Genomic DNA, 23,689 nt, shown 5'->3' with positions numbered 1-23,689 from the left:
CACAGAGGGGCCTGGGGGTGCACCAGCTGGGTTCACATCCAGCTCTGCAACTGATGTAACCTCACTGAGCCTCGGGTTCCCCATCTTGAAACCGGGAGAACCCAGCATCTACACACAGGGACTGTAAAAGTGCACAGCAAACATGCACAGTCCCGCTGAGACTATGGTGGCCGCTGCCCCGCGTTTTCCCTGTGCCCGGTACCATGAGACCTTGCGGGTTCAAGGAATTATAAGATACAGACCCGTCTTGAATCAGGTCATGAATCCTGGAGCTTGGGACCAGGAGACCCATGTACCAGGGAAATGGTATAAATAGGTCAGAGGTGGGCGTGGTCACAGGTCCTCCAAGGGCCTTTGCCCCGCCCCCTCCTCCGCAAGGCCAGTGAACTCTCCAGGAGGGCGTTTTCCATCCCATGGGGCCTCCATCCACCGCAGATGTAAGAAGCTGCGGGGAGCCTAGAGATGGGGACGCCTCCCTGCTGGCCAGTCCCTGCTCCTCCCTGCCCAGCCCAGATGGCACAGGCCCGCAGGTGAATCCAGGGCAGGGCGGAGCGGGAAGAGTGGGCCAGAGCTCAGAGAACCAATTTGCTAAACTCATTTAGAGCTTGTTTGTCCAATTCTGCTGCCTGGAGGGAGACATGCTTTATCCTGATACCTGCCACAGGAGGACAAGGGGCTTGTGCGCCGAGACAGGGTGGCTCCCAGCTCTCCTGTAGCACTAAGGCCGCATGGGTCAACCCCCATGCCCTACCCCTCAGAACCCAGAGAGGGCCGAGCTTCGGGGAGGCTGCCTGGGTCCTCAAGCACTGGCCTCTCATCCTGTTTTAAAGGGTCATCATGGGCGAGCAGGGCCCCGCCAGGCTCTCTTGGGAGTAAGGGACCATGTCTCATTCTTCCAGCACCCAGCATGGGTTTGGCATCCAGCAGGCACCCACGGGACGGGTGATCAGTGAGTGAAGGAAGAGAGGAAGGGAGGAGGATGGGGCCAGGCACATGGCACCAACACTCCTGAGTCCCGGCACTGCTCTGGCGGCAGGCAAAGCAGGGTCCTCTCTCTGGTTTCTGGGCCGGCTGGTGCCAAGAGGCCAAGCTTTCCAGCAGCGTCTCCGGACACAGGAGCCTGCAAGCCCTTCTCTGTGCAATGGGAGGCCTTCCTGGGGTCCCAATAGCGTGGCAGCCGTTCCTGAATGCAGCGCCTGCGGGCACCACTCTCCCCTGCCCCACCTGCACGCTCTTCCTCTCTGCACACGCACCACACGCACCCCGTGCGCCGCACCCCTCCTGCTCCGCAGGGCCCCTCCCAGCCACCCGTCCTCCCCATCTCTGCACACACACCACACGCACCAGTGCGCCGCACCCCTCCTGCTCCGCAGGGCCCCTCCCAGCCACCTGCCCTCCCCATCTCTGCGGCCTCTGACCACGCTGGCCCTCACGGATCATGCCCAGCAACCACCAGCCTCACACCTATGTCCAGACAGCCCCCCTCCAGGTGCACCAGTCCTCCTGCCTGAAGGACCCCAAAGCATTAAACTAGAGCTCAGGGGTGCTGGGGGTGCACTGTGGGATGCATGCCCCCGCTGCTCTGCCTTCAAAGTACCCCTGAAATCAGTTTCCTATTGTTTCTGTAACTAATTACCATAAACTCAGTGGCTTAAAACAACACAAGTTTATCGTCTTCCAGTTCTGGGGGCCAGGCGTCTGAAGTGGGCCTTCCTGGGCTAGAACCAAGGGCTCAGCAGCCCGCGTGCCTTTGGAGGCTCTGGGGGGTCTGTTTCCACCCGTCTCCCAGGGTCTAGCGGCCACCCGCATTCCTGGGCTCAAGGCCCTGTCTTCCGTGGTCAGACCCAGCGAACACCTGCGAGTCTCTCCCTGACCTCTGCTTCCATCGTCTCCCCTCCTCCTCAGACGCTCCTGCGGGCCTTTTGAGGACCCTGCGATTGCCCTGGGCCCGCACAGATAAATCAGGACATCCCCCCGTGAATGTACTTAATCACGTCTGCCAGGCCCTTCTGCCACGCGAGGAACCATGGTCACCTGTTGCCAGGATTAGGATGTGAACATCTTTGTCTACCATCCCCCGGCCCACGAGATGCCCCCTTTCCTCCAGCAGCCGAGGGAGGCTGGCTGCCTGCAGACCGTGGGGAGCCCAGCTCGGCGCTCCTCCGAAGGCCTCGGCGGGAACTCGCCGGCGCTTCCGAGATGCCTTCGGCAGTGGACCTGGGACTAGGGCACGCCAAGGGCCGGTGCCCGCAATATCTCTCTGAAAGAAGGCAGGCTGCAGAGGACAGAAGGGGGAGCTCCCTGAAGACAGCTGAGCAACAGATCTTTACAGAACCCCCACTGGGCAGCAGGCGCTGAGGGTCCGAGGGTGGGAAGAGCCACAGCGACACGCCCTGCTCTCACAGACCACCCTTTCCTGGGGGAGCCTGACAGTGGTCAGACAGCCCTGCAAACAGGTGAGTCATTCAGGGCATGACTAACTGCGGTGCTCCGAAGGCCCAGGACACAAGCATCTGTTCTGCCTGGGGGAGGGTGGGGGTCAATCAGGGATGGAAGGCCTCAGGGGGTGCAGGAATTCATGAAAAGGGGGAGGGGTGGCGGTGAAAGACCCTGTAGCACAGGAAGCAGAGTGTAGGAGGCTGGAGAGGAGCTGGGGTCAGGCCCTGCCAGCTTTGTGGGACTCTGGCCACGAGCCTCAGAATATCATAAAAAACAGTTTAGCAACATCCCTTGTACCTCATAGGGACTCAGAATGAATGGAGGGAGGGCAGAATGAATGGATGAGCTTGTCTACCCTCCTTCCGCCCCTCACTAGTGGCCTGCCCCGTCCCTTCCTCTGCACAGCAACAGTTAACGGGATCTCTGAGGCTTGCTCGTTTCTGTGTATTTCCCCACGGCGGCTGGAGCGACCCATGCAGCCCGCGGAGTGTGGCTCCGTGGAAATGTCTGTAATCGCCAGCACACTTTAGGCATTACTTCCACACCATTTAGGGCGTTCCGCCCCAATAGCTGCTGCTGCATCTCCCTCCATCTCTATCTGTTGGGCTGTGTTGGGTAGATTTTTTTTTAAAGGTCTGGTGGCCCCTGAATTTGGGGGATCTGATGGTTTGGGGAGGTGAGGAGAAAGACAAGGCCTTAGGAGGATTTATTATTCTCCCCTCATTGTCCTGGCCTTAACCCCAACTCTGACCAGGAAAAGAAAAGGGAAAAACAACAGCAAACCAATCATTTCAAGCTGCTCAGAAACCTGTCAAGATTTTTGCGTTTCCTGTGCAGGCCTGAGATTGGGTTGCTGATTTGAGCCGCAGCTTTGTGGGAGGCTGGAGGTGCTGGAGCACAATGAAGGTCACTTCAGAAGAATCCTCGTCCTTCCACACACCCTCCCCTTCTGCTTCTCCTCTGAGGGCAGCAGGCTCACAGCGAACCCCGAACCGTGGGATATGCTGGGGATAAAATACATTTGGACTTGCTTTGGGGGCAGTACAAGGATGACAAAATCTGGGGCTAGCTGTGTGACCTTAGGCAAGTCACTTACCCTCTCTAGGCCCATTTCTCTAGTCATAATATGAGAACAATGACACCTTTCTCACCAGCCGTGCCTGTCTGACTCCTGTGAGACGGAAGGAGACAGTCTGGGGAACGAGACCCTCCTTCTTCCCCTCCCCCTTCCTCTCAACCCAAGTTTCACCCCTTCCACTTTACTTCCCGTGACTCCCCTTCCCCGGTCCCAGCACCTGGGCAGCTCTCTATGCACCTACAGAGATGACCCCACAGGGGACAGTCCCTCCAGCCTCACCCCATGCAGGCGGCCGGCTGAGCACTGCACACACACGGTCACATGTCCCCTGCATGGCGGCAGCCCTGGGTCAGCACCACGCCCATTTTCTCAGAGACGGAAGTTTCCCAGGGACTCCAAGATGTGAGTCGTGAAACCAAGATTTAAACGACTAACCTGACCACTGTGCTGACTGACCACTCTGCGAAGTCACCTCCGAGAGGAAGGTGCCTGTTCTGGGGGCTTCGGTGATAAAAATCCAATGGAATGTAGATGATAGAATGAAAATGGGCAAAAGTAACCCATGGGGTTAGAAGCCAGGCTAGTGGTTACCCTCCGAGGACATGGGGGTCTGGGAGGGTCACCAGGCCCTGGGTGCTGGAGAGGCTGTTACACGAAGCAGGTGTGTTTGTACAAATGCGTTTGCTTTGTGGCAACTCAAACCCGAACACTGAGGATTGCTCACTTCTCCGTAAGTACCCTTAATACGGCGGAGCCCCCGCCAAAGAAAACAACACCCGAAGCCAGAGTGGGGACACTGGAGAAAATACTCCAGGGTTCATCTGGCCCACCTGCACGAGGCTTTGCACTCAAGGCCTTCCTGTCTTGTCCTTGACCCCCACGATGGGGACAGGCCTAGGACAGGTCTAGGACAACCAGTCCCCTTTAACAGAGGGACAGGGGGAAGCGGCTCCCCCAGGTCGCCCAGGTGGTGGGTTCCGGCCCTCTCCAGGTGGGAGCTTCCGCATTCTAACTCGCTGAGCTGGACAGACAGGTGAGCAAGACCAGAGTGGCTGCCACCGGCTGAGCCAGCCCAAGGAAGGTTCAGCACCCCAAACCCGGGTCCTGATGGCATCTCCCGCCCACCGTGGGGTCCTGGGGCCACCCAGGAAGGGAAGGCCAGGCCAAGGTCAGGAGGCAGAGGGTGGCCTGGGGGTGAATGGAGTTGGTATAAGGAACAACTCCAAAGGCAGGGGCCGAGGGAGACCTGTGCCTTTAGGTCCAGGGAGAGAAGTCTGAGGGGCCTGGGATGAGGTCCCAGCCGGTTACCGTCCAAGGGAAAAACTCGGCAAGTCTTCCGACTTCTCTAACATTTGACTTTCTCATCTATCAGATGGAAACAGAGAGGACCAACCAACCCCGGCCTCTCCCCTGGACTGTGCTAAATGGTGGGGAGGAAGCTGGTGCAGTGAGCTTGGGGGAGGGCAACTTGGGGGAGGGCGTGGCCAGTGGCAGGAAGGACAGGGACGCCTCCTGCAAATGGGATTTCTATCATGCGGGGTTCGTGTTGGGAATGGAGGGAGGCCCCCAGAGGGGAAGGGTCAGTACAAAGGCCCCGGTGCCATTTCTCTCTCAGGGGCAGGGCTGGGGACCAACCTGAGCCTGTGACCCTCCTGGACACGGATGTGACTGGGCATCTGACTCCTCGAGGCTGGCAGTCCCCACGCCTGGGAGGTGGGCTGGCCGACTGATGAAGACAGCGAGCAGGGACGATTACATGGTACCTAGTGATTATGGCCCGGGTGCAATCTCTCAGCGCATTATCGCATCTGAAGAGAAGAGTGGGCTTTTTAACAGACAGACGGGAGGCTTCCACTTACGGTTATTATAACGAGGGAGAGCGCAGCCCTCCCCGCTTCCAGCCAGCGCCACAAAGTTGCAAAGTAATTAAAGGCTGCTAAGGAATCAGAGAAATTATAATAATTCCGTCAACCAAGAGCTCTCTGATTCTCTCTCATTTTCCCCACTCCTGGTTGCAAATAAGGTGGGTCAGGCAGCCTGCAAACACATTAGAACAAGCCAATGATGTGGGGGGCCTCAATGTCACGGGGGCTGCCAGGCCTGTCCCCGAGCTGTTTCGACAATATCTAAACTTGTTCAGATAAGTAGAGGTGCTGAGACAAAAGCCCGGAGCCCCTGGGAACAGGGGAAGCAGCAGGGGCAGGCCACGGGCCAGCAGAGCAGCTCACCTGGGCCCCTGGGCCCTGCACGGAGGGGTGGCCCCCAGCCGCTGGCCCTGGGCTTGGAGCAGCTGCAGGAGCCCCAGGTCCAGAAATCCAGGCTCCACCTGGCGAGACAGCAGCGTCTCCGGCCCCGGGAGGGATTCAGCCTTGTGGGCTCCAGAAACCATTTCCCTGAGAACCTTCCAGCTTAGCTTTAGTCTTCACTGTTTGCCACTGATTTCCTGAGGACCTTGGGCAAACCTTTTACCCCCTCGCGGTGTGTTTACCTCTGCAGAACGTGTGGTTGGATTAGTCACCTTGATGGCCCCTCTGGCCTGTTACTGGAATTTCTAGATGGCTCTGGTTCCGTTGTTTTTCTTCGTCATGTTTTCCACGCTTCCCTGTCTCCCTCCGGACTGTAGGCTTCTTGATCACTCAGACCCCGATATCATCCCATCCGTCCACAGCAACAGAGCCCACCTGCCAGGTGCCGCGGACTCCTGTCGCCGTCCTCAAAGCTCCCCAGGAACTTTCACAGCCGCGGGAATGCCACCCAGCTGCCCTGGTGCTCCCCCCGTAACACGCTGACCACAACCCGACACAGCCCCTCCTCACACATGAGAAACTGAGGCTCCGAGAGGTGGGGACCTTGCCCATGGCCTCCCCGTCTGAAGGCGGAGCTGTGTGCTCGGGCCTCCACGCCGGGTGGCGGTGGGCACGGAGGTGGACGGAGGTGGCGCAGCTCCCCGGGCAGTGCAGCCAAGGCGGTCCTGGCTGCCTGTGGAGCCTCTTCTACCCTCAGTTCCTGCACCCGCCACCCGCCCAGTGTCCGGGGGACCCCACCGCCTGGAGGAAAGGGGTGCGGGCGGAAGAGCTGCATCCCTCCTCCAGCAGGCCTGCCGTCGGGGAGAGGAGAACATTCACGAGACAGACCAAAGACGACGACAGATGGACTGAGGCTGACAGCCCGGCGATGCAGCGGGAACCCTGAGCGCAGACCATCTCCTTCCACTTCGAGCTTATTTATTTAAAGGGCGGGGGCACAATAAAAGGAGTCCCTCACGTGCCAGGGGGTTCACTACTGCAGGGGAACGGGGTCCACACACAGCCCCCTGCTTCATATTCACAGCAGAGGCTCCTGCAGTCATTGAAATAGAATTACATGGGTCCCCAAAGATTCCCCACCAGAATTGGTGAGCAAACCGGAGTAATTAAGAACAGGGTTACTGCTCAAACAAAATAATAATTTTCATTACATCAGGCTCCTCAGTCTCCTGCTCCGCACTGTCCTCTATCTTCATGAGGGTGGAAGAGGGTACCTCCGGCCCCGACCACATCCCCATGAACATGGAGTGAGGAGGTGACACGGGGTCATGGGGGGCCTGGAGACGTGGCTTCATTCCACCGGATGGATGAGGGAGCAAGGAGTTTGGAGTATTGACTGAGCTGAGCTCTCTGGGCCCTGGTGCTGTGGGACTCCATTTATTCTCTCCTGAGCAACTAAGACCCAGGAGGAGGAGGCAGGGAGAGGCTGAATCTTCCCTGCAGGTGGGGGAGCAGGATGACATTTACCCGTGTGGGTGGGTCTCCTGTTCCTCATGAAAAATGTGTGCACATTTGGGGACCGAAATCCTAGTGGCTGCCTCTGGGAATGACCTAACCCCAAAGGTCACAAGGAAAGGATGTCACAATGACCATGGCTGGGTCCTGACCCCCAGGGTGGTCCTCCAGAGAGTGGGCAGGGCTCTGGGTGAACTTCCTCCACCCGCAGCCTGTGTATGGGGTGTGTGACAGCCCTTAGCCTGTGTACAAGGCCCAGGGTCCCCCTTCCTGGTTGTAGCAAAGCCTCAACCCTGCAACTTTTGGCAAATTCCAAGCAACAGGCTATAGCAAAGTTGCAAAAAGACACATGCAAAAATGCTGGAAAATGAGGAAGAACAAGGTTATGGCTCTAGAGGTAAAGATATCTGACCTTGGGCGACTTGGAGACGGCAGTGAACTTGTCTTGGCCTCATTTTTCTCATCTCTAAAATGGGAAGAATAATTCTCCCCTAACTTAAAGAGTTGTCATAGGACAAATGCAGGACAGAGAAAACACTTGGATATAGAAAAGATGATATCACTTAAATAGAGAGAGAGAGAGAGAGAGAGAGAGAGAGAGAGAGAGAGAGAGAAACCGCCACACCACACACACACACAGCACCGCAAGACCACGTACAAGCGGGTGGCCCTGTTGCTTTGCCCACGTGCTTATATCATCACTCCATTGCCACAAGCCCAAAGCTCACAGTGGGGCAGCTGCAGGCTACGGCACCTTCCCGCTGGGAGGAAGGAGGCATTTGTCACTCGCTGACAGTGGGAGGAGGTCAGAGGAGGTACCAGCACCTCAGGGTGCATGCGAGGAGCACAGAGACATGGCCTGGGGCTGCTGCCTGGGTAGAACAAACTGCTCTGGCTCTGGCCAGCAGGATCCAGAGCCCCTGAGATGATTTATTGGTCTTCCTCTCCCAGATCAATAGGCGGGTGGTTATAGATGCAGAGGGGCACCAGGCACCATGGTCCCGAGGAATAAATTAATGGGGCTTGTCAAGGGTGTACCACTCGAGGCAAGGGAGTCGACCCTCTCAAGAGCAGAGCTGACACCCTGGGGGAATGGCAGGCACAGGTCAGAGTGAGCCCCCAGGCCCCCCACGCCACCCCTTGCAGGAATCTGAGGATGCAATTGATGTCATTTAGTGTCTGGTGGGCACGCTCCGAGGAGGGCACCTGGGGCGCTGCTGCTGAGCCCAGCAGACACTTATAAGTTTGGCCAAATCTATCTCCGCATGCTCTGGCCCCACTCCGGGGCTCCCCACATGCCACAGCACAGGACATGGCACGACTGGGATTCAGGACTGGTGGGCACCGGAGGGCACCAGTGAGCACCAGCGGTAAGCTCTGGGGTGTCCTGGGGGGTGTGTGTAGCGTGGTATGGGTGGCGTGTGTGAGCACCCTCGGCTCAGCGCCAGGCCTGGTGGTGAGACAGAGGCCCTGCCTGGGCGGAACAGCTGCGCTCGCCTCCGAGGGGTCACACCCCTGGGCCAGGCCCCCGGCTGGGTGCTGGGGACACACAGATGACCACGCACAGTCCCTGCTCAGACTGGCAGGAGAAACAGACACACAAACAGCTACGGCCACGACCACTCTCTGGGCACTGACTTATACTGGGCCCTGCACGTCCCACACACGGTCCCATTACTTTAATCCTCACGGCCGCTCTGCGAGGCAGGTGTAATCACTTCACAGAACTGGAGCCACCCGCCCAAAGTCACACAGCCAGACCTGCCTCCTCATCTGGGTTCCATCGACGACGAGCTTCGGGCTGGTAACTTCTCCGCTCTACTCACTTCTACGGGTGGGAACGGGGCGCGACCACCGGGGGTGGGGGTGAGGGCTCAGTGCGCTCCCACATGGAAAGCACAGCGCGGGGCACACAGGAAACACTCAGTAAGAACATAACAATATCACCTTCTCATCATTACCTTAGAAATACATTGACAAATGGTCACCTAGAACACGCCTCGCCCTGCTTTCCCACGTCTGGTAAGGAGGTACAGGAGCGAGTCCCCTTATCTGTCCCTTTGAAGGGATGTGGAGAGAGGGTGCGGCCTGGTGGGACCCAGGGTCAGCCGTCCGGGGTTCTGGGTCTGACCCTACCCCCAGCTAGCTTTGAGGCTCAGGTAAGGACACCATCTCTGAGGCCACTGTCATCTCGTCCCAGCTCCACCCCCCCCCTCCAGCCTCATCCCCACCTCATAGCTGGTCACCTGAAGCCACCAGGGACAAAGATCCATGCAGGACCTGTCTGTCACGGAGACCTGGGCAGGGACCCAGGGAGCCTCCCTCCAGCCCAGCTTCACTTCCACCAGGTAGTGGGGACACACACCCACACAGCCACTGTCCCCCCCCCCCAACAGGTTCTTTGTCAGGGTCAGAGTTCACGCCCCTCTGGGAAATTCCAATATACGACAAGAGGCTACAGGATCTCAGAAAGCACCTGCTATTCGGGGCTGGCATGGTCTTCCATTCATTCTGTAAAGTCCCAAAGAAACAGCCCCCGTGAACAGGCGGGGCCGCTCCTTCCCCAGCACTTGCGTCCACTCTGCACGCCCCAAGCTACCCTGGCTTTTCACACATTGAGATGTAGTTAGACGTTCACTCTACCAGGTGACCCTCCCTGAGGACAGACCCTGGTCTTAATCATGAGAGTGTCACGGCACGTCCTGTGAGCCACAGACCGGGCGAAGGCCCTTCCTGCGTCCTCGCGGCTGTCACACAGACCCCGCAGGAACACTGCTGCCCGTCTTATCGATAGGAGAGCGGAGGTCCGGAGAGGTGAAGTCGCCATCCAGAGCGGCACAGCTGGCAAGAGGCAGAGTCCTTTATCTCTACCCTGCAAGTCCAAGTCAGCGAAGAGCCCCTGGGCCCTGCTCCATGGCTGTTCAACAAATATTTGTTGTGTTCATTTTAAAAAGTGAGTGGATCAGGGTATGATGGATCGACCTGGGCTTTGAAGGACAGGCAGGGTTGAGTTAGACTGAGAGAAGAAAAACACTCCTGTACTTGGTAGAATAGTACAGCGTGTGTCAGTGTGTGAAGGGGAGAGGGTCAGACAACAGGCTCGGGGCAGTGAATTAACCCCTGGACTAGACAGAAGGGGAGCTGGGGGGGGGCTGACGGGAGCATCCTGGGGAGGACTGGACAGAAGGGGAGCTGGGAGGGGGGGCTGATGGGAGCATCCTGGGGAGGACTGGACAGAAGGGGAGCTGGGGGGGGGCTGACGGGAGCACCCTGGGGAGGACTGGACAGAAGGGGAGCTGGGAGGGGGGCTGACGGGAGCATCCTGGGGAGGACTGGACAGAAGGGGAGCTGGGAGGGGGGCTGACGGGAGCACCCTGGGGAGGACTGGACAGAAGGGGAGCTGGGAGGGGGGCTGACGGGAGCACCCTGGGGAGGACTGGACAGAAGGGGAGCTGGGAAAGGGGGCTGACGGGAGCACCCTGGGGAGGACTGGACAGAAGGGGAGCTGGGAGAGGGGGCTGACGGGAGCACCCTGGGGAGGACTGGACAGAAGGGGAGCTGGGAGAGGGGGGCTGACGGGAGCACACTGGGGAGGACTGGACAGAAGGGGAGCTGGGAGGGGGGGCTGACGGGAGCATCCTGGGGAGGACTGGACAGAAGGGGAGCTGGGAGGGGGGCTGATGGGAGCATCCTGGGGAGGACTGGACAGAAGGGGAGCTGGGAGGGGGGGCTGATGGGAGCATCCTGGGGAGGACTGGACAGAAGGGGAGCTGGGAGGGGGGGCTGACGGGAGCACACTGGGGAGGACTGGACAGAAGGGGAGCTGGGGGGGGGCTGATGGGAGCACACTGGGGAGGACTGGACAGAAGGGGAGCTGGGAGGGGGGGCTGATGGGAGCACACTGGGGAGGACTGGACAGAAGGGGAGCTGGGAGGGGGGCTGACGGGAGCATCCTGGGGAGGACTAGACAGAAGGGGAGCTGGAGGGGGGGCTGACGGGAGCATCCTGGGGAGGACTGGACAGAAGGGGAGCTGGGGGGGCTGACGGGAGCATCCTGGGGAGGACTGGACAGAAGGGGAGCTGGAGGGGGGGCTGACGGGAGCATCCTGGGGAGGACTGGACAGAAGGGGAGCGGGAGGGGGGGCTGACAGGAGCATCCTGGGGAGGACTGAACAGAAGGGGAGCTGGGAGGGGGGGCTCACGGGAGCACCCTGGGGAGGACTGGACAGAAGGGGAGCTGGGAGGGGGGCTCACGGGAGCACCCTGGGGAGGACTGGACAGAAGGGGAGCTGGGAGGGGGGCTGACGGGAGCACCCTGGGGAGGACTGGACAGAAGGGGAGCTGGGAGGGGGGGCTCACGGGAGCACACTGGGGAGGACTGGGAGAAGGGGAGCTGAGAGTGGGGCTGATGGGAGCACCCTGGGGAGGACTGGACAGAAGGGGAGCTGGGAGGGGGGGCTCACGGGAGCACCCTGGGGAGGACTGGACAGAAGGGGAGCTGGGAGGGGGGCTCACGGGAGCATCCTGGGGAGGACTGGACAGAAGGGGAGCTGGGAGGGGGGGCTGACGGGAGCACACTGGGGAGGACTGGACAGAAGGGGAGCTGGGAGTTGTAGGGTGAGGCCAGATAGATAAAAGCCTCAGTTGCTCAGCTAAGGTGGCTGAACTTGTCAGAACCTGAAGGACACGGCCATCCCTGAGACTCTGAAGGCCCTCCTTGATTCTTGATTCAAGGAGCCACCTGACATCATCTGACTTCTAACCTCACATTCATCCTCCAGCCTGAAGCCTGGGCGGACTGAGGGCGAGGCCTGAGGAGGAGGGGGACAGGGCAGGATGGGCAGCGCTGAAGGTCAGCGAGGCGGGCACGCACCCCGAACGGAGGTACTGAAGCAGCACTGCTGGGCACAGACACAGGCAAACACGTCTGAGCAAATTGGAACGACATAAAAGTCTATTACAGCAAATCAAACCGCAGTCAGCATGACAGCCATTAGGCTGAAATGAATACACGGGGACTTAATGAGGTCTGTCGAGGCTGGCTTGGTGAATTGAGTTGCCAATTCTAGCAGGATTTCCCTTTTCTTTACGGACTTGAAAGCATCCACGCTGCCTCGTTAGGGCTTCGACAAGTGAATTGCAGGGCCTTTCACCCTGATAAAATGGATAATTACATGGAGAACAGCTTAGTGAGGGGAGAGGGGTGGGCAGGAGGGAAACCGAGAACAAACAAACCCAAACACACCTGCCTGGCTTCTCCAAGGCCAGGGCAGGCCTTCCAGAGGAGAGCAGGCAGGCTTGGTGGGCCGGGGCAGGTGAGCTTCTGCCGGGAAAGGGACAGTGCCTGGCCTTGACCCGTCTCCACTCACTCCTATCCCAGGCCTGAGGTCATGTCTCCCAGGTCCCCATGGTCATGTCTCTAGCCGCTATGGACAGGCTGCAAGTTCTCCTCATAGATGGGCTGCCCAGGGCCTCTCAGAAAGCCTCTAGTGGGGAGGGCTACGGAGGTCGCCCTCCAAGCTCGCTGTCACCAGGGGAGTTTGTGGAAATGCAGCTTCCTGGGTCAGCTCTCCCCAAACTACTGCTGCAGAATTGCAGGGACCCAGGAATACAGGGTGGAGCAACAGTAGGTTTACAGTTGTCCGCATGGAAAATAATACAATAATTAATAAATAATAATACAGAATAAGCTCTGTGCTTTGAGGAGTCACAACTGTAAACCTGCTTTTGCCCACCCTGCATGCATCCCAACCTGTCCACGGAAATTCTGATGTGGGGTGTTTGGGAGCCTCTGATCCTTCACTTCTCAAACACTCAGGGCTGAATGGCTTCTGAAACATATGGTGCTCCTGCTGCTGCTTGCATAACTCCAGGGCTGGGGAGCTCAGTACATCCTCAGCAGGGCAGAGGGGTAGAATGTGGAGCAGGTCTTATTTAGAAAGTTCTTCCTTATGTAGACACAGAATTTGCCTCCTGGTAACCTGTTCCCATGCCTATCCCCGGGTTCTCAGGACGACAGACCCAAATATCTCAGGGCCCTAGGGCTGGAGAAGGTAGGGGTGGGGCAGGTAGGGGGCTGGGGCGGCCAGGAGAGAGGCTTCAAGCGGGGGGCAGCCACTGGAGCTCCTCTGCCATCTCTCGAGGAATAACGAAGCCCCAAGGGAAACGAAAGAGCATCTCCTACCGGACTCACCCTCCGAGCAGGGATGTTAGCCCTAGAACGGGTCTGGCCCAAGTCCCTAGTTTAACAGCCGCTGGAATTTAAGTCAGCAGAGGAACAGTGACAGTTCTAGAGTCTCACCAGCCGGTTGTTGGCACAGTCAGGACTAGAACCCAGGTGTCTTGACCTCTAGTCTCACACTTCCCATGATACCACAGGAGCTCTACTGCTCACTTTGGCAAGATTCTTCTGAAATTCACCTCCTCCAGGAAGACCGCTGAGATGTCTCTGATCACTGGCAACCCCTAAGCACTGATGCTTCACAGGATCTAGTGTGCTCCCTGCTTCTCTGGTTTGCATTCTCACTGTTCAAAACTGCCAGGCCTCTGCCACAAATCACACTGCTAAGGGCCGGGGCCTGGGGTTGCCAGGGTAACCTCAATGCAAACAGGAGGCCCCGGCCTCAATTCTAGGCCAGGGGTCAGCAGGTCCTTTGGGGGCTGAGCCAGACCGCTAAGTTGTGGCTCAGGTGACCACACCAGGCAAGGGCTGGTCAGTGCCAAGCCATTTCAGGTCAGGAGTGGCCCGGCCTCCATCCAGTTGACATCATATCCCCACTGGCCACACTGAGCATCCCCAACCAAGTACTAGGCCTGCAAAGAGACCCAGAGATGTTTACACATGAGCAGGTAAACCATGCGGGCCTTCATCCAAGGACTGTGTGTTCTTGCAGCTGGCCCCTCTCACGACACCCTCTCCACATCAGATGGGCAGGAGGAAGGGCACTTTATCCTGCCTGTCTTCTGTTTTTATTAGATAAGAAGGGCTATGGTCCAGAGAGGTTAAGTGATATGTCCAAATGGACCCAGCAGTCTGGGAGCAGAGCAGGGGCTGAGCCTAAGGTCTCTCGCCGCTAGTCGGCTCCTGCCATTGTGCATTCCTCTGGCCTCCCGTGTCTCCGACAGTGCGAGCCTGGCACAGCGCCAAGCCCACAGCAGACACTCAATAAATATTTGTTAAATAAATGAATGATGGAAGAGGCTCTCTCCTTGGAGGCAGGGGCCTTTGGAGAATCCCGGGAGATTCCAACAGGGTAGTGTTGGAGGTCACATCTCCTGGCAAGGGAGAGAGAAGGCTGGCCCCAGCCCAGGGCTGCGGAGGGGCCGGCGACCTCTAGTCCCCCTGCCATTTCCACTGCCTGCTGCCTCTGTGCGGGAGGCAGAGGGCAGCCATGCCTGTCAGGATGGCAGCTGAGCAATGGGCCCAAGGCTCATTAACTCCGAGCCGTGCCCTTGGTTTCTGAGCCCGGGCCCGTAGTGCAGGCTGGCACGTAGAGACCCTTAATTAAATTAGGGAGGCTTCCAAATGAGAGGGCGCTCAGAGCCAAGCTACAATCCCAGGCACGCCGGCCACAGCTCAGGGCATCGTGCCCCATGCTTGGGACTGTGGGCTGGCGCTCCCTGATTCTATCCTGCCCCACCAGGGGATGGGCATGGGAGCCTCTGGTATGTCCCCACATGCACACCTGCCCTTATTTCCCTCCATCTGGCCCAAGCATAGGACCCTTGGCTCACAGCTGAGCAAGGAGGGCCAGGGAGAAACTTGGGGGGCATGAAACAAGGTCTCTTCATCCTCGGGGGAATCTGAGGCTGTGCTAGGAGTCAAGAGGCACAAAGTCAAAGCTGTGTGACCTTGGGTAAGTCGCTCTACTACTCTGAGCCTCAGCTTTCTCATCTATAAACTGAACAGATATTTTCTAAAGACACCCCCAGTTTTCCTGACACAATGAGCTATAACATCCAGGGACTAAGACTCAAATGCCGTGGCGCCGACCTGCATCTCTCGGGTGGATTCCATCTCCCATCATCCCCGTCTCAACCCTCACTGCTGCCCCACCCAGAGCCCGAAGGCAGGCCTGAGCGATGTCCAGTTGGAAGCTCTTTACCCACCACCTTCAAGGTCTGCAAATCGCTTACTGCCAGCCCAGAAGACTGCCATCAGTCACCGGGGACAGGGACAGCAAGCAATGAGAATCCTGGTGCCATGGTGAGCCAGCAGCCAGTTTATTAACGAACCATTTGTAATGCAATAATTTGTACTTCTCAGTGATCAGCACTGGCTTGGTTTTACATGCATGTACTTATGCAAACCCGCTCGGCGCACACAGGCAACCCAGAGGGGCCAAGGGCCAGGGGAGAGCGGCGAGCACAGGACTAGGGAAAGAAAGTCCCTTCCTAGAACTGCATGCTCCTTCCATCCCGGGGGAGGGGGAGGCTGCTGTCCTGGCCAAAGCAGGAAGGCCTGTGGCTGCCAGCCCACCTGCCCAGGCCCACCTGGCTATTAATAGAACAGAGGGCATAACACCCGTCCCTCCTCACCTCTGTCTTGTCCTGATTCTAGTGGGAGCTGTGGGGCTCATCTAAGGCAGGCCTTCTCTCACGCATGATACCCCACCACCCGTCCTCCTTGACCAGCAGGCAGGCCCCCACCCTCAGAGGTGCCAGCACGTTCAACCTGCCCAGAGCAGGTGCCTGAGCTGAGAGTTGGGCAGAAGAAGAAACGGTGGACATGCCCTTGCTCCAGCTGACTCCACCCCACCCCCCGAAGCAGGTCTCCAATGTCCTCCAAGTGGCTCCTACCTCAGGGATGCGGACACTGTAGGGCTGGTTGTGAAATGTGGGCGCGTTGTCGTTCACGTCCCCGACCTGAATGTTTACTTTCCGCGTGATCACCTGGCAAGGGAAGGGCAGGGAGTCAGTGTCAGCGCTGACCTCTGGCTTCTTGCCACCGACGAGGCTCAGGAACAATCCTCCCAGGGCAACAGGGGCTACAAGGGCTACTCACCCCCTGGTGGTCGCTGACAGAGAACTCCACCGTGAACTCCGACTTGGTCTGGAAGAAAGGAAAGGGAGGAAGGTAGAGTTAGAGAGAGATGCTGAGGTCCTGAGCCTAGGTGGAGCTAGCCTGGGACTGGGCACCTAAAGGCTTCCCTACAAAACAAGCACTGCTCCTTGGGTTGGGGAAACAGGTCCAGAATCGGAATTCTTCCCATAAAAGAGCAACAGATTGGAAGCCAAGAGTCGGGTTCTAATCTGGACTTTGCCTTCAAACTGCTGTGTGATCTTCAGTAAGTTACTAAACACCTCTGAGGCCACTTCCTCTAATGTAAGGAGAGAGCAGTGGTCGGGGTTTTGTCCAAATTCTTACCTTAATTTGCTAAGGGCTACAGAGTCAACAATTTCTGAGTCTCTGGAAATGTCCTTTGTGGGACATCTGTTTGGGCAGGGGTAGGCTTGTATACCTCATGGAGCCCCTATTCTACAGGGGATGAACCCAGGATCATTGTCCTTCTGGCCTGTCCAATGTTGCCCCTTGCTTGGGGACACCCCAACCACCCTATTCCACCCCAAGTCCAGACATCAGCACTGCCCTTCAGGCAGCAGGATGCTGCCCCAGGGTGAGAACAGGGCCTTCCTCCCCCACGGTCTGCTCCCACACCCGGGGAAGGACTGAGGCAGGAGCATGGGCGGGTCATACCTCTCTGTCCAGCGGCTGCCGGAGCCACACCACACCCGTGTCAGGCTCCACAGCAAAGAAGCGGGAGGCCTCCTCACCAGACACGCCAAACACTAGGGGGTCATTGTCCATGTCTCGGGCCAGCAACTGGGTCACAGAGGAACCTGGAGGACCCAAGAGAGAGAGCAGAAGGCACAAATGGGAGGCCTGTGCATTCCTCAGCACCTTGCTCAGGTCACTGAGTCGCAGTGGGGAGCAGCCCCCCAAGAGGTCCCCAGCAGGTCACTGATTACTGCAAGACCTCAACGTCAGCTCTGACCCAGGCCCCCCACCTCCATCCTGGCTGCATGGCACAGTGTGTAGGTGCCTACAACAGGAAACCATCATTCACCACGTTCTGGGTGTGGAATGGACAGCTGTGACTTCTGCCTGTTCCCTGTCTTTTCTGATTCTAATTTGAAGATCCCCTTCTCTAAGTGGCTCAGATGAGAACAGGGCCCCAACCTTATGTTCCAAGATGGGCACATAACTCAGCCCTAGCCCATCAGAGTATTCCATCTTCCTGATCACAGTGATTGGCTCAGGGATGAGCATGTGACCCAAGCCAGCCAATCCAAGCTATCCCTGGGACTTCTGCTGGAACCACTGGGAAAGAGGCACTCCCTTCCCACTGGGGCTGCTCAGCTGGCAGCAGTCTTTGTCGCACACGGGAAGAGCCTACTTGAGAACGAGGCCAACAAGGAGGAAAACTGAAGCAAATTTTGCAGAGACGCCTGATGGGGTCAGGGTCTGCAGTCAGCTGCGCCTGACAGTAGCTCCATCCTCTGGACTTCTCAGCTATGGAAACTAATAAATTCCTTCTTCTTTTTTCCCCGCTTGAGTCAGTTGACTTGGATTTAAGTCTTTTGCAAATAGAAGCACCCTTTCTAATTCAGAATATTTTGCAAACCCTGGCATTCATTCGACAGTGACTAGGTGCTGGCCTTGTGGTGGGCACTGGAGTACAAGCGGTTAGGAAGATGTGGTCCAGTCTCACGGAACTCCAGTCTAGCACCAGATGGCAAGGTCTAGATGACAAGGGAAAGGTCAAGGTGTCACCCTTTACCAGGAAACAAAGCCCTGGCCTGAGTTTACCCTGGGAACCAGGATGCCTGGCCTAACGTCCCTGCCTAAGAAGTCCCAGTGTAGTGTCTCATCTCCGGGGGGTTACAGCCCTCCCCAGGCAGCCTTCAGATAGGGTGACCAACCACCCTGGTTTGTCTGGGATGGAGAGAGGACACATACTAAAACAAGGAGGTCCCAAGAATTGGATCAGCTTGTCATCTTAACTTTAGGAGGTCCAAAATGTTAGGAGTATACAGTGTGTCATTTTCTGCAGAGAGAGTCTGTACTCTATCTGATTCTCAAAGGACTGGTTCAATTAGAACCTTGGCTTTGGGCAAATCATTTTTTTCAAACCGTCAGTTTACCCTCTAAAATGGGACGGACACTCTTCTGCAAATAATGACTCTCATATTTATTGAATAGCCCTAGATGATCAAGCTAAGTAGGGAAGGATTCCAAACTCTGGGAATATTATCTGGAAAAGAACACTGGTGAGCTTTTCTGGGTGAACTTTTAAAAGGATAGTTCTGACATGACAATGATAGCTAACGTTTCTAAGTGCCACTCCAGACATTGGGCTACTGGTTCTGTGAACCAGTGCACTATATAAGTCAATCCTTACCGTTTGTTATTCTCCCCATTTAAAAGGCAACAAAGAGCGATTAAGTAATTTACAACGGACACACAGTTAAAATGGCAGAGCTGGAATTCAAAGCCCAGGCACTCTGGGTCCAGAGTCCACGCTTGTTTCCACAACTTTCCACTTCTCAACACTTGATCTGTGAACTCAAGATTCAGGACATCCATGGACCCTAACTGGAAGCCCAACACGTGGAAAATGAAGATATGGGGCAATCACTGGACTGCCATGATACGCCAGACTCAGTGCTGGGCCCATTCACAAATCCCCCCAGCAACTCTTTTTGGTAGTCATCATTATACCCATTCTACAGATTAGGAAGTTGAGGCTCAAAGAGGCAAAATAGCCTCTCCATGGTCACAGAGCAGAACAGGACGTGGCAGCATCCAAGGTGATAGGAGGAGGGGAGAAGCAGGAGAAGGAGGAATGAAACAACCTGAGGGACTTGTGGGGGAGCCCAATCTTCATTTTAAAGATAGAGAAGCTAAATGTATTTAGCAATTTTCCTAAAGTACAATGGCGAGCAATAGAGTCAGGGCCAAAACCAGGCTGCCAGACTCTGACTCCCAGTACAGGCTCTTTCTAGATGAGGAAGGCGGGGGATGTGACGCCACCGAGAAACCAAGCACATCTTCCCAAAGCATCTGTGTGCACAGTGACAAGCTGCTATTTTATACTAAAGCAAATGGGAATGTATAAGAAACACTTAATTTATTTTTAAAGACATAAACTAAAACTGTAAAAGAATTTCCCATCTCCCCCAGACTTCCAGGGATAGACATTTCCTTCCATTACCCTCGAGGATCCTTCAGGGGCAAAGTCTGAGGGACACCGAACTATTTCCCAGTGCCCTGGGGAAATTCACATGGGGAAACTGAGGCCCATAGGAGCCCTGCTTATCCACAGTACACAGTGAGTCATGGTAGCCCCTGTGGACCGCGCCCTCACCTGCCGAACTCCTTCAGGGCCCAGCCCAGCGGGGTGTATGGGGCCAAGCTCCCGGCTGGCCAGTCAGACCTTGGGAAAGCCACACCGGCCCTCCAGCCAAGGTCGCATGACCGGCCCAGTATCCCAGTGGCTCTCTGAGGCCCAAAGCTCAAGCCTTCCCAAGAAGGGGAGTGCTGGGCAGGACGGGGATGGGGCCATCAGCTGCTGTCACCCACCCTGTAATTTCCTGGACTTTTATCCATTTTCCCCTCAATTATGTGCTACTCAAAATGGTCCTTTTCATCTTTACAGGCTCTTGCCTGCTCACGCCTTCTTTGTGTCCCAGGTAATTGCCAGTGACCTTTTCTAAGTGTACTAATTAAAGGTACCGATTTAATATTATATTTAAGACAAGACGCCCTGCAGTTTTCCAGCTGGGCACACACTCCCCAGCCCAGCGCTGTTCTGCCCCTCTGCCGAGGCTGTGCGTGGCGGTGGCTTCTCCAGGACATAGGCCTCCTTTCCATCAGGGCAGCTTCCTGCAGCCTCTTGATGCCATTCATGGAGAAGTGAGGCCAAGACAGGGGCCCAGCTCCAGCCCAGTGCCCGGAGGAGCGGCCACTCAGGAAAACCACCCCGGACTGTGAGACCCGGAGCATGTGTGCTACACTCTGGTTTTGTTTCTCACCTGAGAAACCACGTGTACGCTGCAACCCAGGCTGCGCGACACCCAGAGTTCCCTCCCTCCTTCCTTCCTCCCCTCCTCCTTTCCCTCCTTCCTTCCTCCCTCCCTCCCTTCCTCCTTCCTTTCCTTCCTTCCTTCCTCCCTCCCTCCCCTTCCTTCCTTCCTTCCTTCCTCCCTCCCCTCCCTTCCTTCCTTCCTTCCTTCCTTCCTCCTCCCCTCCTTTCCTTCCTTCCTTCCTTCCTTCCTTCCTTCCTTCCGTCCTTCCTTCCTCCCTTCCTGCCTCCCTCCCTTTCCTTCCTTCCTTCCTCCTTCCTTCCTTCCTTCCCTCCCTCCTTCCTTCCTTCCTTCCTCCTTTCCTTCCTTCCTTCCTCCCTTCCTTCCTTCCTTCCTTCCTTCCTTCCTCCCTCCCCTTCCTTCCTCCCTTCCTTCCTTCCTCCTCCCCTTCCTTCCTTCCTTCCTCCCTCCCTCCCCTTCCTTCCTTCCTCCCTCCCTCCCCTTCCTTCCTTCCTTCCTTCCCTCCCTCCCCTTCCTTCCTTCCTTCCTTCCCTTCCTTCCCTCCTCCCCTCCCTTTCCTTCCTTCCTTCCTGCCTTCCTTCCTTCTTCCTTCCTCCCTCCTTCCTCCCTCCCTTTTTCCTTCCTTCCTTCCTTTCCTTCCTTCCTCCCTCCCCTTCCTTCCTCCCTTCCTTCCTTCCTCCCTCCCCTTCCTTCCTTCCTTCCTCCCTCCCCTTCCTTCCTTCCTTCCTCCCTCCCTCCCCTTCCTTCCTTCCTTCCTTCCCTCCCTCCCTTTCCTTCCTTCCTTCCCCTCCCTCCCCTTCCTTCCTTCCTTCCTTCCATCCTTCCTTCCTTCCTTCCTTCCTTCCTTCCTTCCTCCCCTTCCTTCCTCCCTCCCTCCCTCCCCTTCCTTCCTTCCTTCCTTCCTTCCTTCCTTCCTTCCTTCCTTCCTTCCTTCCTTCCTTCCTCCCCCTCCTTCCTTCCTTCCTTCCTTCCTCCTTCCTTCCTTCCTTCCTCCCTCCCTCTCTCCCTCCCTCCCTCCCTTCCCTCCCTCCCCTCTTTCCTTCCCTCCCTCCTTCTTTCCTTCCTCCCTCTCTCCCTCCCTTCCTTTCCTTTCCCTTTCTCTCTTTATTTCCTTTCTTTCTTCATTTCTTATTGTGGTAGAATACCTATAAAATGTATCACTTAAGCCATTTTAAACTGTATAATTTACAGTGTGGTGCGGCCATTACCACTGTCTGTTTCCAGAACATTTTCATCAGCCCCAAAAGAAATCCCTCACCCATCAAGCAGTCACTCCCCATCCCCCTCCCAGCCCCTGGCCACCACTAATCTCTGTCTGTCAGGAATTTGCCTGGTTTGGATATTTCATACAAATAGAATCATACGTGGTCTTTATGTCTGACTTCTTTCACTCAGCATAATGTTTTCAAGGTCTATCCCTGTTGTAGCATGTATAGTACTTTTTATGACTAACATTCCATTGGATAGATATACCACCCTTTGTGTGTCCACTCAGCAGCTGACGGACATTCGGGTCGCTTCCCGCTCTGGGGTACTGTGCACAGTGCTGCTGTAACGCTTGTGGACATGGCTGTATTGGAACACTTGTTCTCGATTATTTGGGGTATCAATCTGGGAGTGGAATTGCAGGGCTTTATGGTAATTCTACATTTAACTCATTGAGGAACCACCAAATTGTTTTCCACAGCAGTGCACCCTTCACATTCCTCCCAATGACAGACGAGGCCATCGGGGGCAGTCAACAGTTCAGAGGGGCTGGGTGGCCCCCGCATGGCGGGGGGATGGGAGCTGGGCAGCGCTACCTGCAGACGCAATCGGAAGCCTTAGGCCGTAGCATGCGCCATCACACACACCTGCCCAGCTCCCACTGCCAGCCCCTTGCCTGAGGGCTGCTCACCATCAGAGACTGCTCCCCCCATACACAGGACAGACCAGAGTGCCAGGGAACCAACTCCCCGGTGGCGGTGCTCAAACAGTGTAAGAAGGTGGTGGAGGCCCCTCGGGGGTTAGCTCAGAGGCCACGCTCCACGCCGGCGCTCAGCGCCCTCCAGCAGGACCCAGCTCGTTTCCCACACTGACGACCGGCTTCCTTCCCTTCCTGCCTCCTGTCCTCACTCCCCCACTGGTGCTTCCTGGAATTCCCTCCCCAATAAACTATTTGTACTTGAGTCCTCATCCGAGGTTTGCTTCTGGGGGAACACACTCCCTAAGATTGTGGCATCAGAATCATCCAGGGAGCTTGTCACAGTGACTCGGTTGGCTGGTGGAGGGGAGCCCAGAGTGTTCACTGTCTAGAAGCCCCTGCTCTCCCTGCAAGAGACTCTGACCCACAGCCAGGTTGGGAAGTCCTGAGACGGGTTAATAGCAGGATGATATTCAAATATTTAACAATGGGCACAGTACAGGCACAGCCAATCAGAAAGGACGCTGGCCATAAACAACCAGACCGTGAGAACCGCCTGTAAGTCAGCTGGTTTATGGCTCACATTTTAGATGCAAAGAAAAGCTCCTCGGGCCTCAGGATGATTTAAAAGCTCAGAGTTAGGGCTCTCGGCTCAATCGGTGCTGCTGGAGGACTCTGCTTCTCACCTTCTGCCCTCACAGGGAAGGGTAACCCAGTGAGGCCCCCACTCTGTGCCAGCCCAGCCCAGGCTGCGGCCCCGACCAACCTCATGGGTGCAAAGTGGAACTTAAAGAACTCAAATCACTGTATATCCAAAAGGCTGAAGCAATACAGCTGTCCCTCGATGAAAGAATGAATGATCAAAATGTGGTATATAATGCAATGGAATATTATTCAGCCTTAAAAAGAAATTCTGACACGTGCTCAAACACGGACGAACCTTGAGCATGGTGCTGAGTGAAATGAGACCGTCATAAAAAGACAAATACTGTGCGATTCCACCTCTGTGGAATTCAGAGGCAGAAAATGGAAGGGTGGTTGCCAGGGGCTGGGGAACAGGGAGTTGTTTAAGGGGTGCAGTTTCAGTTTTATAAGATGACAAGAGTCTGGAGACTGGTTCACAGCAACGTGATCATACTTAACGCTACTGAAGTTCACACTTCAACATGGTTACGATGGCACATTTTATGTTATGCATATTTCACAACAATTAAAACATTTTAAATCAAAACTTAAATCATGTCCAAGGTTCTAGTGGTCTAGCGCAAGACAACACCTCCCACTGGCTCCCACTGGCTCCCTAGGCCTACCTGGCTCAGCCCCATGGCTTTCTTTCCGTTCCCGAACAGTTTGTGGCTGCCTCAGGGCCTTTGCCCTGGCTGTGCCTTCTGCTAGAAATGTTCCAACCTGAGGTCACTACATGGTGCTCATTATTCACCTCTCAGGCCAAGAATTACCTTC

The 23,689-nt window shown here is 56.4% G+C and overlaps 1 protein-coding gene across 1 annotated transcript in view; it reads right to left on the bottom strand.

The window, feature by feature from the left end:
• LOC118632089 (cadherin-23) overlaps positions 1-23,689 on the bottom strand; it is a 335,260-nt gene that overhangs the window by 203,530 nt on the left and 108,041 nt on the right. Inside the window, exons 4-6 of the mRNA XM_036264847.1 lie at positions 16,976-17,118; positions 16,283-16,330; positions 16,078-16,170 (exon numbers count right to left, since the gene is read on the bottom strand). Of these exons, the coding sequence (XP_036120740.1) occupies positions 16,078-16,170; positions 16,283-16,330; positions 16,976-17,118 (284 nt within the window). The remainder of the gene's footprint in view (positions 1-16,077; positions 16,171-16,282; positions 16,331-16,975; positions 17,119-23,689) is intronic.

The sequence above is a fragment of the Molossus molossus genome, unplaced genomic scaffold (assembly GCF_014108415.1).
Source record: "Molossus molossus isolate mMolMol1 unplaced genomic scaffold, mMolMol1.p scaffold_m16_p_17, whole genome shotgun sequence".
NCBI classification, from domain to species: domain Eukaryota; kingdom Metazoa; phylum Chordata; class Mammalia; order Chiroptera; family Molossidae; genus Molossus; species Molossus molossus.
This window is presented reverse-complemented; position numbering and strand designations above follow the sequence as displayed.